Below are 18,153 nucleotides of genomic sequence, written 5' to 3'. Positions count from 1 at the left end.
TATTCAGGCCACTTCCATAGGAGTGGTGAATCAAATACTCAATTTAAACTTGATAATTTGTTATATAAGAGGTCATCATACTTAAATGAACATCCTGCAAGTTTCAGAACTGAAAATGTCCGTGCTACTGAAATATAACAGTTTTTGGCACCAAACCAGTATAACGACCGAGTGAGGAATTCATAGAAATATGACATTAGAGTAGAATTGAAGCACCTCCCCAAAGCCAAATACAATGACCACTTTTGTAGCCCCGCCCACAGCTTCGCGTGACACACGTGTGTCTCAACAATCAGTAAACATGTCTTTAAAGATTGCCAAATGTAACCAAAATGACTTTTAAATACATGTTTTTCTGAGAAACTTTTATTTTGACGCAGTGATCTGTTATGATAGAGCAGTGTTTCCCAATCCTGGTCCTCGAGTACCCCCTTCCAGAAAGTTATAGATGTCTCCTTATCTAACACACCTGATTTTCCTTAACAGCTTGTTAGGGAGACATGTTATCCATTCTGGAAGGAGACTGATTTGTTGAATCAGGTCTTTTAAAGGAGGAGACATCTAAAACTTTCTGGAAGGGGCTACTCGATGTCCAGGATTGGGAAACACTGCGATAGAGTAACCATGGAAACACAGTTTTCGGTTGTGGAAGAACCGTCTATGGGAAGAACACAGATGCTGGATAACAGAGGCTCAGAACATAACATTAGGAATGCGTGGATAAAGTTTGTTTTTAAGTTCCAGCTCACGTGGGAAGTGTTTGTTTACTTTGTGTAACGCTGATTCATTTGTAAAGAAGCCGATGCTGGATTTGCAGAGAGACTGGGATTAAAAGCACCACTAATATTGGATCTGACAAAAATGACACAGCAGTATACAAAGTAAGTAAAACATTTTACTTTATTTAAATTACTGCGTTTCACTATTGCTTTGTTAAAAGAGATCGCTTGATATGTCCTGTTGTAATATCAGTGTCTAAACACGTATGTTTGACTGTTTTAATTTACTAAAAACATTAAACGATTAATAAAGGTACAACACTTAACAATACAACTGTAATATAAAACGATAGAAATATACAAAGTTAGTGATAAAGAAGGACTTACCAGCCGCAATTTAGATTTTGATGCCCGCTTACTGTGTTGTATACGGTAATTTAGTCACGTCGAGTTTTGTTTCTACTTTAAAGAGTAACTTAAGCATAAACCAACTTTTTTTAGTTAATGATCTGTAAGAATGATGCTTTATTAGTGCTGTTCATTGATTTTAGTAAGTTTTTTGACATTTGGATATAAAGTGTTTCAATAATACAATATATGGTGTAAAAACGTCTGAGTGCTGCCCTCTGCAGGTTGAATGGTGGCTACTGCAGTTGAATTTTCCTATTGGATGTTGGGTCCAAAAAATGACTTGTGACGTAAGCAGGTTCAAGCTCACCACGCCCTCGTTACGATCTCACCACACACTTAGTTCTTCCCCTCTATCTCCGTTGGGGTCTGCCCACTTTTCTTGCATTTTTCAAATATTGCCAGTGGGTGGAGTCAGGCTCTGACCAGGGGTTTAGTTACTCTTTAATATACGTATTGTCATTTATGTGTATCATATTTAGCACCCTGAATATTTTGTGGCTCAAACATATATGTGTTCGGCTGCTATTTTTACACATTAATTTTTTTAAAACATTTCCCCACATGCAATGACGGGGAATGAAGCTGTCCAATCATAGCAATGGGCGTTTACGTCCAGGTCTTCAATGCGGCCCGCCCCTTCAAACGAAGCTTTTCTCCAGAGAGCCACAAATCCATGTTACAAAATAGCCTATTACTTATTGCTTTTGATGTTTTTGAATGTAAAAACCACGCGAACATCATAAGTAGACCTCAGACAACAGTATAAAACAATAAAATCGACAAATTCACCGCCCCTTTAATTTCATCCTCCCACTTGTTATACATCACGGGTATAACTGTATTAATCTTGTTTTGTGCATGCTCCCATGACATTGTTTTCTACTTTCTACCGAAGTCTCGCACACATAAAGAAAATACATTACTTACTTCCTCGTTCAAAAATAAGGTAGGTACAATGACCGACACTGCATTATTCTGACCCAACAAAACGGCCTCTCTTTATGAATACTGAGCAAAGGAAAATAAATGACTCATGCTGCTCTGTCTGAGAGCTTTTGTTATGTATCCCAATTATCAACACTTTATTATTAAGACAGTTATCGTCACAGCATTGGATTTAGTCAGCATGAATGAAGTCGTTTCAAATGAATAAGCTGCTTGCCAAGGTCTGCCTGTGAAAATGAAGATGTAAGGGTGTGTGGCTGACTGCCATATTCTCAAGGCTATATTTGGTTTCAGATGTATGAACTCAAGGATTTTAAGTCTTCACTACTCATCTTGCCAATATATGATTGTTTTAACCCCTCCACCTTGAACTATAGGATCTAGTGCCCATCGTCACTGTAATATTTTTATTATCCAAATACTTTCTCCTGTCCCAGCGTAATGTTTAGAGATATAAGCTATTCAAAGAGCTATCCTTAGGAGTGAAAATCCTGTGGCTCTGTAACACTTTCAAAACATTGCTCTGTTTGTTTAAAACCTCTGATGTATTCAATGTTGTGTACTTGTATTGCAGGTTGTGAATACCAGTTTGTGCCAGACTTTGGGGGAAAGGTGGGGTAGAAGTGGCAGTAACAGGAGAAGTGTTTTCAGGTTTGTTTTATATACAAGTAGCTATTGATTTAGTGTTGTTGTCAGCAGCTCTAGATGTGTTAGCAATGTCTAATATTTCTCCCATTTATATGCATTTAAGGTTTGATCCGATTTAAAGTGCATTATGAGCTATACATTTTTTTTTTCAATATGTGTGTTCCCTTGGGATTGAAAACACAAACTATACACTGCTAAGTTCTTAAAAGCATGAAATGAAATTGTATTTTTCCTTGTCTGCTTTGTTGTCAGCTTAGGATCGTCAGTAGAGATAGGCTTTTAACACCGAAGAGGCATCGATTTTTCTCCGTACGAGACATCTTTTCTGCCGAGGATATGGAAAAAATAAAAAATTCAAACAGGAACCAACACTAAAACCATGTTACAGGAATAGGGTCAAGGTTCCTGTAGTACCAATAAGCCTTGTCAAAAAAGTGAGTATTCATATAATATATGTTTTAGATTGGAAGCAAATATGGCGGCAGGTCACATAATTCTTGTGCATCCACTTTATCCACCAGCAAAGCATTTGCTATTTAGGTCACCTTTAAAATATCAAAGCTTTTTTAGTTAAAGCTTTGGTCTGTTTGACACATTAAATGAAACTAAGCCACAGCTCAGATGTATTATATAAACGTATTATTTATATAAGGAAAAGACGGCTTTTCTATTTCAAGTCGTTTTTGACGACAGATATTTCATTTGTCAGTGTTGTAGCTCTTCTGAATATTGTCAAGATTTTGTCAAGGAATTTTAAGAGTATGAGTGGGGAAAATAATCCTTTGGGTGTGTTAAGGACACGTCTGTAATATTTAATGCAATGGTTCCCCCTGCTGGCTTAAAAGATAAAAATAGTTCCAGTGGTGTTACATAAGCGCGTAGGACTAATCAGGCTAGAAGAGTGTGAGACAACACGTGACACAGCAACTGAGAAAAAACACAACTTTAAAGAATAAACAGAAAGTTATAATGTAAAATATTAATATAAAAAATAAAACACTTAGTCTATCATATTCCCTACAAAAAAAAAAGAGAAACACTGACAGAAATTCTAATGGATTTAAAACAAATTATAATGGCTTCCATTCCATTATGAACCATCAGCTGTACCATTAAACCAATTACAACTTTGCTGTGTGTTTTAGGCCACATTCCAGCAGGATTTAATGGTGCTCTGTTGGTTCCCATCCACCAGATAGCATCACACCAAAAGAACCATTATGGTTTCCTTTGAGACCAATACAATTCCCATTATTACCATTACATTCATTGTGATGGTTTCTACTGTTTTTAAGCACTGTTCTATTGTTTAATTCTGCAGTGTTATGGAGGTTTTTTATTTTCAACAGTATGAAAGTCTTGGTTCTGAAAGCTGGGGCCTCATTTATAAAGTGTGCGTCACAGATTTTATCATTTTTATCGCACTTTTGCTTTTCCGACTGCTGCAGGTTTTGGAAATATAAGCCATTCTTGCTGCTCGAAATGGATTTGTACATTGACAAGCACTCTTTTATATGTCTATGACATTAATTAGACATCGTTTAAAGGCGGAGATGTGAAACTGCTCAGCTGCGCACAAGTTCAAGTTCATTTGCAAATTTATAGATTTCACATCTGAAAGAAAGTGGTAGGCGCGTTTTCTGTGCATACTTTCGCTTTTTAAAATCACATGTACGCATTTTTGAGAAATGATCGTGAGATCAAATTTAGGATGATTTCTACGCAGCATTTATACTATAAGCGAGGCCCCTTCTAACTGTGAATCAGCCAAAGCTTTTGTGCTTGTCATAGGGTAACATTTTTGGGAAGCAAGTGGCCCTGTAGTGCGACTCCATCCTAAATTGGATTTTGATCATAATTATGATTTAATCATTCACTTTCATTGTATTCTTTTTTCCTACTATGGAAGTCAATGATCGGTTTGGTTTTAAACATTTTTCAAAATATCTTCCTTCGTGTTCATCAGAACAAAATCATTTCTACAGGTTTGTAACAACATGAGAGTGAGAAAATGACAGAATTTTCATTTTTGGGTGAACTATCCCTTTAAGTTTGTTTTGAGATAATAAAGATAAATCTGTGAATACACAGATCATTTGAAACATGTATGTCTAGCATAAAATTTTTTAAAAAATTTAAAAAAATCTTATGTGTTATTTATTTATCACCAATATTTATTTATTTTTGTATGAATGTGAGGAATTATTTTGTTATGTTTGATGCATGATACATTTCATGTTCACTCACCTAAAGGATTATTAGGAACACCATACTTATACTGTGTTTCACCCCCTTCAGAACTGCCTTAATTCTTCGTAGCATTGATTCAACAAGGTGCTGAAAGCATTCTTTACAAATGTTGGCCCATATTGACAGGATAGCATCTTGCAGTTGATTGAGATTTGTGGGATGCACATCCAGGGCACGAAGCTCCCGTTCCACTACATCCCAAAGATGCTCTACTGGGTTGAGATCTGGTGACTGTGGGGGCTATTTTAGTACAGTGAACTCATTGTCATGTTCAAGAAACCAATTTGAAATGATTCAAGCTTTGTGACATGGTGCATTATCCTGCTGGAAGTAGACATCAGAGGATGAGTATGTGGTGGTCATAAAGGGATGGACATGGTCAGAAACAATGTTCAGGTAGGCCGTGTCATTGAAACGATGCCCAATTGGCACTAAGGGGCCTAAAGTGTGCCAAGAAAACATTCCCCAAACCATTACACCACCACCACTAGCCTGCACAGTGGTAACAAGACATGATTGATCTATGTTTTCATTCTGTTACGCCAAATTCTGACTCTACCACCTGAATGTCTCAACAGAAATTGAGACTCATCAGACCAGGCAACATTTTTCCAAATCTTCAACTGTCCAATTTTGGTGAGCTTGTGCAAATTGTAGCCTCTTTTTCCTATTTGTAGTGGAGATGAGTGGTACTCAGTGGGGTCTTCTGCTGTTGTAGCCTATCCGCTTCTAGGTTGTGCGTGTTGTGGCTTCACAAATGCTTTGCTGCATACCTCGGTTGTAACGAGTGGATATTTCAGTCAAAGTTGCTCTTCTATCAGTCGGTTCATTCTCCTCTGACCTTTAGCATCAACAAGGCATTTTCGCCCAGGCATACTGGATGTTTTTCCCTTTTCACGCCATTCTTTGTAATCCCTAGAAATGGTTGTGCGTGAAAATCCCACTAACTGAGCAGATTGTGAAATACTCAGGCCCGTCTGGCACCAACAACCATGTCACGCTCAAAATTGCTTAAATCATCTTTTGTTCAGGAGATTGTCTTAACCAGGACAACCCCCAAAATGCATTAAAGCAACTGCCATGTGATTGGTTGATTAGATAATTGCATTAATGAGAAATTGAACAGGTGTTCCTAATAATCCTTTAGGTGAGTGTACATATAGAGACAGACCACTCTTGTGTTAACAATTTAAGCAGCTTTGCTTTAATACAATAGTTATTGATAAACCAGACAGCATTAGACTCTGGTGCGGATCTGCCTTGGAATCTATTGCTGTCTGGGAAGTCAATGTTAGTTTTATTGTCATTATTTTCTGCAGGGCAGAGAGAAAACCAAAATGCAGTTTCCCTGGAAACCTTGGTGCAAATACAACATTTAGTGACACATTTAGTTTTCAGTGGCGCCATGTTGTAAGCTTACTGCATAACACTACAATAACTAAAACTATTTTACATAAATAATGATCATAAAGAAATAATATATGCAGACTATAGACTATTTACACACACAAACATATGTAACAGTATGTACAAACATAGAGGAACAGTTTACACAGACCATTCTTATTACCTATGATTAAATATAGACAATTTACATACAAATGCAATAGACTATAAAAACAAGCTGTTTTGAAACAGTACTGCTACTAAATGCAGCAGTTATCATTTTGTTTAAAGTCCTCTAGCAGCTACATCCTGGTCTGTAACTAAATGCTGGGCTTCCTACTTAATGGACCTTAGATAATTAGGATTAGTTAGAAAGGGACGTAAGTGGTCTCCAAGATCTGGTGGATTGTGAAAGGCTACACAACACCGACACTGAACAGCTGGTATTGCAATGGCGTCTGGTTAAGCAATAGCGCCCCTAAGTGGCTGCGTGCTGGTTCTCATTTTGTACATTTTGCTGTATCGATCATTGTAATGGTTATTAACATTTTCTGAATATTCAGATGACAGGACTTGAAACAGAAATCATATGGTGGCTACACACTGGTGGTACGCAGTGATTCATCTGAATGAATGAAAAACAAGGTTGGCAGGTTTTATTTCTCACAATTGGATGTGGATGATACACAACCCCCAGCGTGAAAAGAGATGAGAGCAGTGGTTGATCTTTCATTTATAACATCTGACATCAGTCGGTAGAGTCTAGCGCGGCTTGAGCACACAGCAATACGACTCTGCTTTAATTCCTGATGACTTTGCTTTTCTGTGTTATAGCAGCTCCTATGAGAATGAACTGAGATAAAACTTCAAAGACAGCTGGTAGGGACCCTTCCCCACTCTCTCTCCCTTATGCACACATGCACATCAATAAGCCAAGTGTCACATTCAGGACATTCCCAGGTAAGGACATGCTGCTAATATATACAGTACATTGTGTGATTAAATGTGTAACTTATTATAATCGATGAGTGACATTAAACTTTGATGCTCCTAATCCTAATTATGAGACTTACAGTAATAACAGTAAAGGTCATGTTGTGACTGATTTATTGTAAGCGAAATATTGCTTTGTTGCCCTGAAGAGCGGTCAGAAGTATTTTATATATAAATAATTTACAAATGAATGAAATATGAAATATGTCCCTAGCAGAATAACACATTTGAAAAATAGATGAGCTTCAAAACAAGACGTGACACTGGACAATGGTGAGACTGGAATGCCACCTGCTGGACATGGGAGACTTTTACAGTAGCTTTCTGACAGCTTTCTGACTTTTACAGTAGCTTTCTTTACAGTAGCTTTCATGGCCCCCCAAAGAAAATATATGACATAAAACATTATAAAACTTAAAATTTGAATTAAACAAAACCTATTAAATTATACAATGTAGTGATGTTGGTTAGACTTATTTTTCAAATTTTTTTAAATACAATGAATTTATAATAAATTAATGTATTTTATAAAATGTCATTAAACTGGGGCCTCCTGGCACCATCTCAGGGGGACCCCAGTTTGAGAACCACTGCTCTATGGAATACTTGATTGGTCAGTCGGGACATTCCAAGGTCTGTTATCCTAATCTGCTAAAATTGATCATGCACTGTGAATCATCTTAATGTATTACACCTCTCTCTTTTAATGCCAGGTTTGGGTTTGTTACAAATGAGCTAATAAAGTACTGTATTTCAAATCAATATTTCATGTCCAATTATTTACTCAAGTAGCGGTGTTATGTACATTATCCCATACTTGAATGACCTTTTATTAGGCTAAAGTGCAGACTTGATACCACACAGAAGCTTGAGTTGGTGTACTAATGTACTTAATCCATAACCTGTTTATATTGTGTAGTGTATCTATAGCACTGTATCATGTGTTGACACAAACAAATTCTTTCTTAACAGTATTTTAGCAGTGTTTTGATACTGTCAAACAATTGTTAATTATTCCCTTTATAGTACTGTAACTGTAATGATGAGGTAGGCAAACAGGCACTTGCTAGTGAAATAAAAAGAAACCAGAGAAAAACCAACACTGTTAAAAAATCTTTGTTGCCTTTTTGTTGAATCAACTCAGATTTACAAGTCATGTCAACTTACTATTATTTATCTTGACTAATGATGAGTTGTTATAACTTATACAATGAAGTTGACTTCTTTTAACTATATTTTATAAGTTGTAACAACTTATCTCTTGTCAAGATAAATAATAGTAAGTTGAAGTAATAGAGACCCACAGAGACCATTATAGTTTCCATTACAAACAATACAATTCCCATTAAAACAATAACAGCTTTTTTCGATTGCTTTGGCATGAATTTGAAATCAAGTCTCATTTTGTTAAAACACTACACAATTCACACATGCACACTCACAAGTAGCAGAACAGATGTAGCAGATCTTTTCCAAAGCAAAACACCTCATGGCACACACGTTTCATACAATTAGATTCTGTCTTACACACTGCAGAGCTACTTATTGTCAAAATGACACATTTTGCTAGCAAAAGACTCTAAACACGCAAAAACATTTAAAATATGCAACAAAAGCAATTTTGCTTCCAAACAACACAACTTGCGCACAAGTATATGAGCTCTTTCAGTCAATCATTACACAATGGACAACAAAATACAAAGAACCCAGTGCGAATTAGTGCACCATTGCTTGTCATTGTAGCATGTTGCTAGTGCCATTTGTTGTCTTTCTATATTGGCTATGTCAAATTTGCCTTTTTGCAAAGAATTGGATCCAGAATAAGAAATGCTTTGATGCATTTTTTATTGTTTCCATGACATACATTTTTGTCAAACCATATCTAAAAAAAACTGAAATACTGTAAATATTACAGAGAATACATCTAAACCAAAAACACAGTGCGAGTAAAGCGCGAGCGCAGCGGTCAAAGTTCAAAATAGTTTAACTTTTGCGCTGCGCTCTGTGACAATTACCCGCACGGCCAATAGAAACGGGGCATCCAAACAAAAAATCAAAAATGTAAATTTACGAAAAGCTTATACTGTGTGTTTCAGAATTCCCGAAGCTTTATAATACAAGTTTACGATCCTACCGAGACATCGGAAGGAAAGCCGTGTCATGGAAACACGTAGCAATTCAAGTTGGCATGTCAGGCGTGTTTTAAGTCAGGTAGCTTGTTGTAGGTATGCAGCTTAAAGTTACGTGAAAAGGAGACAGGCAACATCAGTCTCTGTATTCCTCATCGACTATTAAACGCAAATATAAACACTGTAGTAATTTATTGAAAACCCCGCCTACTTTGGTCTGGCCATCAGAGCACAAATCGCTTGGCTGCGCTGAACCCAGCGGCGAGCGCAGCGCACACCCCATCGAATGTGAAAGACGCATTACAAGTTAAATCACGCGAGTAATCTAGAGCGGGAAAAGGGCGATATATAGTCGTGCGTAGGTCCTACGCCGTAGCACCTCCCAAAACTTCTAACAGCGCGTCAGCTCTACGCGGACCGCAAGCGCTGTGATTGGTTCACCAGAACCCCTCCCGTCAGGTAAAAAAAACTGCGTCATAGGTATTTCCGTTTGAGACGGTGAAAACAAAGATGAGCCATGTTGAGGAGTGATTTAACTCAAACTGCAACATAAGTCGCTGTTTATTTACTTCCATCATTGCTGGTCTTCTCAAATTATACACAACAAGTTGCTATTTCTTCTTCGTTTGTGGGTTAACTTGCTTAGCTTCTTCTTCTGTGACGACTTCTGCTGCTACTGTGGTTAGACGCGTGATTACTGCCAACCAGCGGTTTCGCGTGTGTTTGCACGTCGACGCGGACGGCGACGCAAAAGTATAAATGAAAACCGGCGCGGAACCTACGATGTCGCGGCTACGCCGTAGGACCTACGCACGACTATAAATCGCCCTTAACGTGTTGTCCCACGTTTGGTGTGTACGTAGCATTACTGTGGGTTCACACCAGATGGGAGTTCAACGATTTGTGCGAGTAGATTACATACAAAGTCAATGCAAAGACGCGATTAGACGCGTTCTCACTTGGGGCGATGCAAATGACGCGATATGGGTGGCGCGTCTCTCGCGAAAACACGCGCTATTGGCCTTAAACGCATCTTCGCCCAAGTTGAAAATATTCAACTCGAGCGAAAAATTCGCATGACACGAAGTTAAATCCCGCAAGTAATCTAGAGCGAGTAACGCGATGCCCCGCTTAAGGTGTGTATGTAGCATTAGACCTCCTCCATCCATGCTGGCAAAGAACAACAGATGTGGCACCTTTTTATAATGCCCTCAGACTGATTGCCATTTGAAGATTTGTGTGAAGGAGTGTCAAACAGGTGCTTCAGTGATTTCATACTGATCGAGGTACTTTCTAATAATTAGGAATAGATGGTTTCTGTTTGGTTACCATAACTAAAACAATGGAGTTTGGACTGCTTTAATGACATCCGTGTTAACTGCAAAAGGGTGGGAAAATGTATCAATACAATAAGAAAAGATAAACACATTTGCAAGATGTGTCTTCTGCTCTGCTGAGATAGTGATGATAAAAACTGAGTGGATCCTAGTTTCTTTAACCAGGTCAAAGCAATCAAGAAAAACTGTAATACATTGAATGTTTGTTTCTCTCCACACGGTAAAAATCAGTCAATCATCCGTGCATTTCCAAAGTTTGCACTGTAATTCATAAAAAATGCTAAATATGTAGAATACTGTATAAACTTTTGTGGAGACAAAAACAACACATGAGGAGGAAAGACAAGGCTCACAATAAGCATCATCCCTTTCCAGTGTTTGATTAATTGATCATAGATGTGGTATTTTGGAAAAAAGTGTCTTGAAATGGCCAAGAATGACATCATGTTAGATTTGTGTTTAAAGTCGAGGTGTGTGTTTAGTGTTTCATAAAACACTGTGTGTATTGATTTGCAAAAAGTGTGAGACTGAAAATGTGTTTGTAGTTGTGTGCAGATGGGCTGAGGTTTTGCTTGAAGTGCTGTAAACTAAGTGCTCTTATGCCATACAATATAGTTTTCATTTTTATTCGCTTCAAAAAATTGCCACGTTTTATTTAGCATGTAACATGAAAGTGTTTGGTGGCTTCTAAATTCATCCCTGTTTGGATCCTAAGGAATGAATGGGGCTAGGCTAAATGCTAACACGTTCATGACGCGCTGTACAAAGATTAAGTGCACGCATTGAAAAGAGATAGCTATGTATTAATTCATCTAATTTGAGGTAAGAACATAGTAAAATATTGAAAAACGGTGTGGTTTTCCTTTAAGTGAGTGTCTTGCAAGTATTTTGTGAATGTGAAGGTGTCTTTCATCATAAATGGTTTTGATGGGTATGCAGTAGGCACGTATTTTGACAAGACATGTGATGCACATGGTTAATATGATGCAACACACATGACAATCCGAACACATATATTTAATTTGCGACCTACTGAAGAGAAGTCACCAGCCGCCAACTGATCATAGTAAGTTCACAGTTTCTCACCAACATACATGATTTCAACGCCTCAAACGCAAATAGGGCGGGGCCACAAAGACATAACTACACCTTGACTATAGAACTTACACAACAGAAATCACAACATTTTAAACACAGAAACTTGAAATGTTAGTTGGTTAAATAAATCTAAATCAGCCTCTCCAGAGAATACATCAGCTCCATAATATGATTACTCGACTGCATCATGCAATCATGAATATTTAGGCATAGCTGAACAAAAAGTTATCCCATTATATTTAATTCATCTAGTCAAGATTTATTTATGCACTACAAAACACATATCACACACTACAGCAGAGGAAATGGCTTTCTTGGTCTTATTTGGTTTATTGCTTTTGAGGTAAAAATATAAAAACAATTCTTTAACCCATAGCTGATTTAATTCACCACAAAGACCTTTATTTCCGGTTATACGTTAAGGTATCTCAGAAGGACAGGATAGGTGGTGCCTATGTGCTTCTGGTTGTAGTGATGACAGACAATCTCCACCTCATAGATGTTGAAGGAGACCTTCACACGCTCATTCGGGGATGTGAGGAAACACAGAGTGTACAAGGCGAACTCAAACTCAGGGCTCACACCAATAAAAATGCTCCCTTTGGGTTTAATTCCGTTCCTCCAGCTGAACTGGAGCGCCAAAATGTGCTTGCTGTCATCCGGCTGGCAATCAGATTGCAGGTGAAATATAAAAATAGGTTGTGAATAGAGAGAGAGAGAAAGAGACAGGTAGACAGTTACACTGTGCTATGGCCTAATGGGTGATCTGTCATGAGTCATGACATCTTTCTTCTCTACTGATTTAAAACAAAAACTCCTAATCATTAAAAAGTCTGTAGGGTTAGAAAACAGACCTCTGTGTTTATTAAGTTAACCACTTAACATTTAGGATTTATTAGTAAATTAACAACTATACGTTTATCTGTTACAGATCATTTGTCTTGTTATTAGAAGCATACCTGGGGGGAGTTTGCCTTCACACTATATCCTTTGTAGTCAATGTGTCCAAGTTTCTCTTGCAAGTACAACTGAATCCAGTTATGGAAGCCAATTACAGTATGACCGCCTCTGGTCTCGCCTACGAAGACATGCTCGAAACCAGATGAGTCTGGTCTTGTGTGAGAGAAAAACATAAAACTTTTTGTTTCGAAAATCTGCATGTGCAAATCATTTTCCTCAAAAGGTTTGCGATAGTCTTCTGCAAGCTGTTTTGAAGTCTTAGTACTTACTTACTGGATCCTTTCCTAGCATACAGCTCAAACCAGATGCGATACAGCTGTTGTTTAAAGTCTGTAGTGTTCTCTGGAGAAAGATGCTTCTCCACTAGATATCTATGGGCAATCTGCCATTGCAATATAAAGTATGTATTTAAACAATTATATACAGTACTGATAAACAATTTTGTACATACAGTTGAGGTCATACAATCACCTAAAGGATTATTAGGAACACCTGTTCAATTTTTTCATTAATGCAATTATCTAATCAACCTATCACATGGCAGTTGCTTCAATGCATTTAGATGCATATCTCCTGAACTTCAAACTGAATGTCAGATTGAGGTGGCATGGTTGTTGGTTGTATTTCACAATCTGCTCAGTTACTGGGATTTTCACGCACAACCATTTCTAGGGTTTGTGCATACCTGTTTCCCAGGAATGCAGCAAAGCATTTGTGAAGCCACAACACGCACAACCTTGAGCCAGATTGGCTAAAACAGCAGAAGATCCCACCAGGTACCACTCATCTCCATTACAAATAGGAAAAAGAGGCTACAATTTGCACGAGCTCATCAAAATTGAAGCCTGGTCTGATAAGTCTCTATTTCTGTTGAGACATTCAGATGATAGAGTTAGAATTTGGCGTGAACAGAATGAGAAAATGGATCCATCATGCCTTCTTACCACTGTGGAGGCTGGTGGTGGTAGTGTAATGGTGTGGGGGATGTTTTCTTTAAAATCGTTTAAATGCCACGGCCTACCTGAGCATTGTTTCTGACCATGTCCTTCTCTTTATGATCCTCTGATGGCTACTTCTAGCAGGATAATGCACCATGTCACAAAGCTCGAATCATTTCAAATTGGTTTCAAGAAAATGACAAAGAGTTTACTGTACTAAAATGGCAGATCTCAACCCAACGGAGCATCTTTAGGATGTGGTGGAACGGGAGCTTCATGCCCTGCATGTGCATCCCACAAATCTCCATCAACTGCAAGATGCTATCCTATCAATATGAGCCAACATTTCTAAAGAATGCTTTCAGCACCTTGTTCAATCAATGCCACGTAGAACTGAGGCAGCTTGAAGGTGAAAGGGGGTCCAACACAGTATTAGTATGGTGTTCCTAATAATCCTTTAGGTGAGTGTATATCCCTTTCAATATCGGCAAAATCTTAGAATTTCACACAAAAATAAAAGTGATCATGCAAATTGTAGTTTGTCTTTAATTTAGTACTGTCCTGTGCAAGCAATTTCACATACCACTTGTTTACATTAAGAGCGAGGGGTAAAATAACATTGAATGAAAAACATAATGATCAATTGTAAATTGTTATTTTGTTTAAAGATCTTATCTTTTTCTGTAATTGTTTAAATGCCTTTCACATGCTTCCTAAGACATTTACATTTCCCTTAAGACAAAATAATAACAATCATCCTGATTAAACGTTTTCGTACATCAGCATCAGTGAATTTTGTATCGTTTGTAATAGTTGTATATGAGTCTCTCAATTGCCCTTGGTGTGAAAAGATGAATCTTAACATCACAAAACATTAAAGCAGTCGTTGATCAACCAGGTAATAACATCATAAATTATTTGTCGTAATGGGTATGTAAACTTTGGAACTGGGTTATTTTTGTAAATGCACTTATTATGTGTTGTTGTGAACAGCTGTTATGTGAAAAATCTTGTTTGGGGCATTGCTAAATTAAAAACAAGTAACAATTAACAATTATTTTTTCAGTAACACAATAAGGTTCATTAGCTAACATTAGTTAATTTATAAACTAACATGAACAAACCATGAGCAATACATTTGTTACGGTAATTATTCATCTTTGTTAACGTTAGTTAATAGAAATAAAGCTTTTAATTGTTTGTTCATGTTAGTTCACAGTGCATTAACTAACATTAACAAGATTTAAATAAAGTATTAGTTATTGTTGAAATTAACATTCACAAAGATGAATAAATGCTGTATAAGTAGTTCATTATTATTTTATGTTAACTACTGTATTTTAGTTAACTAATGTTAACTAATGAACCTTATTGTAAAGTTTTACCATTTTTTCTAAAACAATTATATTTTGCGGATTCTGCAAGGGGTATGAGCTCAACTGTATTAGACATATGTGTTATATGCAAATATGGTGAATATTGTGTCATTAATCTACATACACAAAATTACTGTGAAAAAACATGTGATACCTTCATTGTTGGGGTCTTTATAACTGAATCCAGAAACTTGTGATTCTCTATTTCTTCCTCTGGTGTGACAATCTCTGGTTCACCAGTATTACTTATATAGTTGTCCAGGAGTGATATGAAGGCTTAAATGACACAATAATGTCAAAGTCCCTGCATTAGTATCCATTACACATCATTGCATACTAGATCTATTTATTACAGGGAATGTTTTACAATTGCATAATCTAACATACATCTACTTAGTTTGCTAGTTTGTCTGGAATTTCCCACCTAAGAAAGTCTCCTTTTTGAAAATGTTTTCATCAACAAATGTAAACAAAGGCGAGCCAGTTGCATCATTGTCATCACCGAAGCCCTTCAGATCACCCGCTTTTCCCTGTGACATAAAACAAATCCACAACCTGCTTTTGTGTTTCTGCATATCTACACAATGACATTTACTGCATTATACACAAGCTAAAGCATTAGAGATTTTCTGCTGTATAATTAGGAAGTCAAAATCAATGACTAATAATATAGTAATATATTATTACATCTCACTAAATCATTAGTAGGCTAATAGTGGAACACAAAATTTGATTTAAAAAATATTGCTTCCTATACATCCCCGCAAGCATTCCTGTTTACATTTTAATGCTCTTCCCAAAAGTGCTACTGTGAACAGCGCTCCCGTAAGAGCATTGAAGAACAATACTCAGCTCAATTTCTGTGTGTCTCGTATGTGGGCTCTGACCTCATGTTTACAAAAAAAAAAAAATGCAAATTCACTTCACTTTATGAGCACAATGAACAACAGATGTCTAATATTATTTCATAATCATCAAGTTTTCAGAAATACCTGCAGAGAAATACGATAATCAATCCCAGGTCTCAGTCGATTGACGTCATTGTCCCAGAGTTCCTGAACCATTGCTGACAGTTCTCCATCACCTTCAATCATCTTTTCATTGATCTCACAGTGTCACTAGGTGTTCAAATATAGTTTTAACAATCATTTGGTTTAAAAAAAATTATGCATAATTGCTTACAGCCTAGTCATGGTAATAAAAGTAAAAAAAATCAATTCACATATATTATCTTATCAAACGGCACTTACAGATCAACTAACCTGATTGAGTTACTGGCAGTTTTTGGGTTATATTTTGAGATTCAGCAGCTGAATATTGTTGCAGTTCATGGACTGGTTGGTAAGATGAAGCTGATTTCCAACACCACAGAGAGAGAAGCCAAATTGTAAAGGGTTAGCCAGTGTCAGCAACTCTAGCCAAAGGGATTATAGCAGGTTGTGAGGCTTTTGAATGTATCTCTACAGTGGGGGTGAACTCTTTGTATGTTTTCGTGAGGTATTGTTTCATTACCTGACACTGTGTACCTCTTCCCACAAAACAGTGTCATGACCCAGTCCCATTACACTGAGACTGGACACTTCTCATGATTAAAAAAGTAATACAAACTAAGCTTAATTTTTTCCTATTCTTTTTTACACTAAACTTTTAAAAGCTGTAAAGTACAATCTTTTGTTGTTTGGATGACATTATTATATACTGTTAAAGTGCTTCTCCCCTATGCTCTAACCATAGGGTTATTATTTAATGAGTTAATCTGATGTAGCTCGTTTTTAAATGAAAATTTCATTCCATAAAACAAATCACAATTGTAAGACCCCGACTTGTAATAACATATTCAATTTGTAAAAGTTCACCCCAAAATGAACATTAAAGCTGCGGTAGGTAAGATATTTTTGATCATATTCGCTGAAACCAACATTATGCTCCGATAGAACAACATAAATTAGAGCCACCTAGAGCCTGTTATTTGGTTTGCAGAAATCCACCGCTCCGCCAATCTGGCAATTTTGAGGCAACTAAAATAGACTACACCGGCCATTCCCAAACTGTGGTCCGCGGACCACTAGTGGTCCGTGAGGGTACTGCAGGTGGTCCGTGAAAAGGCAAAATAAGAATGTATATTAAAATATACATAAACTCGTTCATATTTTGGGCGAACGTGTACTGCTGCCTAATAAACGTTACTGTGAACTCATTCATTCTGGTGCCTGTGAACGGCACGCTCTCTCAGTTTAACGTGGTTCAATAGGGTGCCAGATTTGTATATTCTTCCAGGCGAAAACCCGACTAAAACACACTGTAAACAGGCCTTAATGTGTAGCGGAAAAAACACCCAATCTGGCAACACCGCCACCACTCGGTGTTCACCAGTCACGCTGCATACGTCATCAAAACAACACAGACGCTGTTGAAATTCCTGCCGCGCAACTCAAATAGTTTAACATTAAATAACATCATATTTATCCTAAATCATTAACGATTAACATAGGCTGCTAACGCATATTCCGGATCTTGAAATAGACTTTGACTAAGCTCACGCTATTTAACGTGCACGTGTGGTGTGCAATACCTGCGAGTTGTCATACACGCAATGCCTCGCAGCGCTCACCCGGGGTGCGACCCCCACCCGACTAGCCTTCTTAAGGTATGTGTAAGCAAATACTAAAATTAAAAGACAGTCAATGCTAATGTAAACCCTGGTTGGATAAGGATTTATAGTTGGACATGAAGATGAAATCTGACGCATTTAGCTTCAGTGTTAAAACTGATCAAATAATTGCTGTCTGTGGTGGTTCTATATGGGCTATAATGGCAATCATTTAAAAAAAATAATATGGGAAAAAAATAACTATAAAATATTTCATTTTTGGAACTGTGACCTAGTTTAACATTTTCAAATATGAACTATGAACTGAACTAGTTCATTTTAAAATTTGTGAACTGTGAACTAAACTAGTTCA

General features: G+C 37.2%; 1 protein-coding gene and 1 long non-coding RNA gene across 2 annotated transcripts; one reads left to right on the top strand and one right to left on the bottom strand.

Moving 5' to 3' along the window:
• The first annotated feature begins 3,020 nt into the window (after nt 1-3,020).
• On the top strand, nt 3,021-7,682 carry LOC135776976 (uncharacterized). Its single transcript, XR_010544257.2, has 3 exons — nt 3,021-3,157; nt 7,194-7,319; nt 7,567-7,682. It is a non-coding gene; the product is annotated as an uncharacterized lncRNA (long non-coding RNA).
• A 4,485-nt stretch (nt 7,683-12,167) lies between these two features.
• On the bottom strand, nt 12,168-16,992 carry endou2 (endonuclease, polyU-specific 2). The gene is made up of 7 exons (XM_065287876.1): nt 16,453-16,992; nt 16,183-16,308; nt 15,615-15,720; nt 15,345-15,466; nt 13,146-13,258; nt 12,876-13,029; nt 12,168-12,579 (listed from the first exon to the last, which is right to left on the bottom strand). Exons 2-7 carry the CDS (start codon nt 16,282-16,284, stop codon nt 12,328-12,330), a joined length of 849 nt encoding a protein of 282 aa, XP_065143948.1. The 5' UTR covers nt 16,285-16,308; nt 16,453-16,992; the 3' UTR covers nt 12,168-12,327.
• Between the last annotated feature and the right edge of the window lie 1,161 nt (nt 16,993-18,153).

Source organism: Paramisgurnus dabryanus, chromosome 18 (genome assembly GCF_030506205.2).
Source record: "Paramisgurnus dabryanus chromosome 18, PD_genome_1.1, whole genome shotgun sequence".
NCBI classification, from domain to species: Eukaryota; Metazoa; Chordata; class Actinopteri; order Cypriniformes; family Cobitidae; genus Paramisgurnus; species Paramisgurnus dabryanus.
This window is presented reverse-complemented; position numbering and strand designations above follow the sequence as displayed.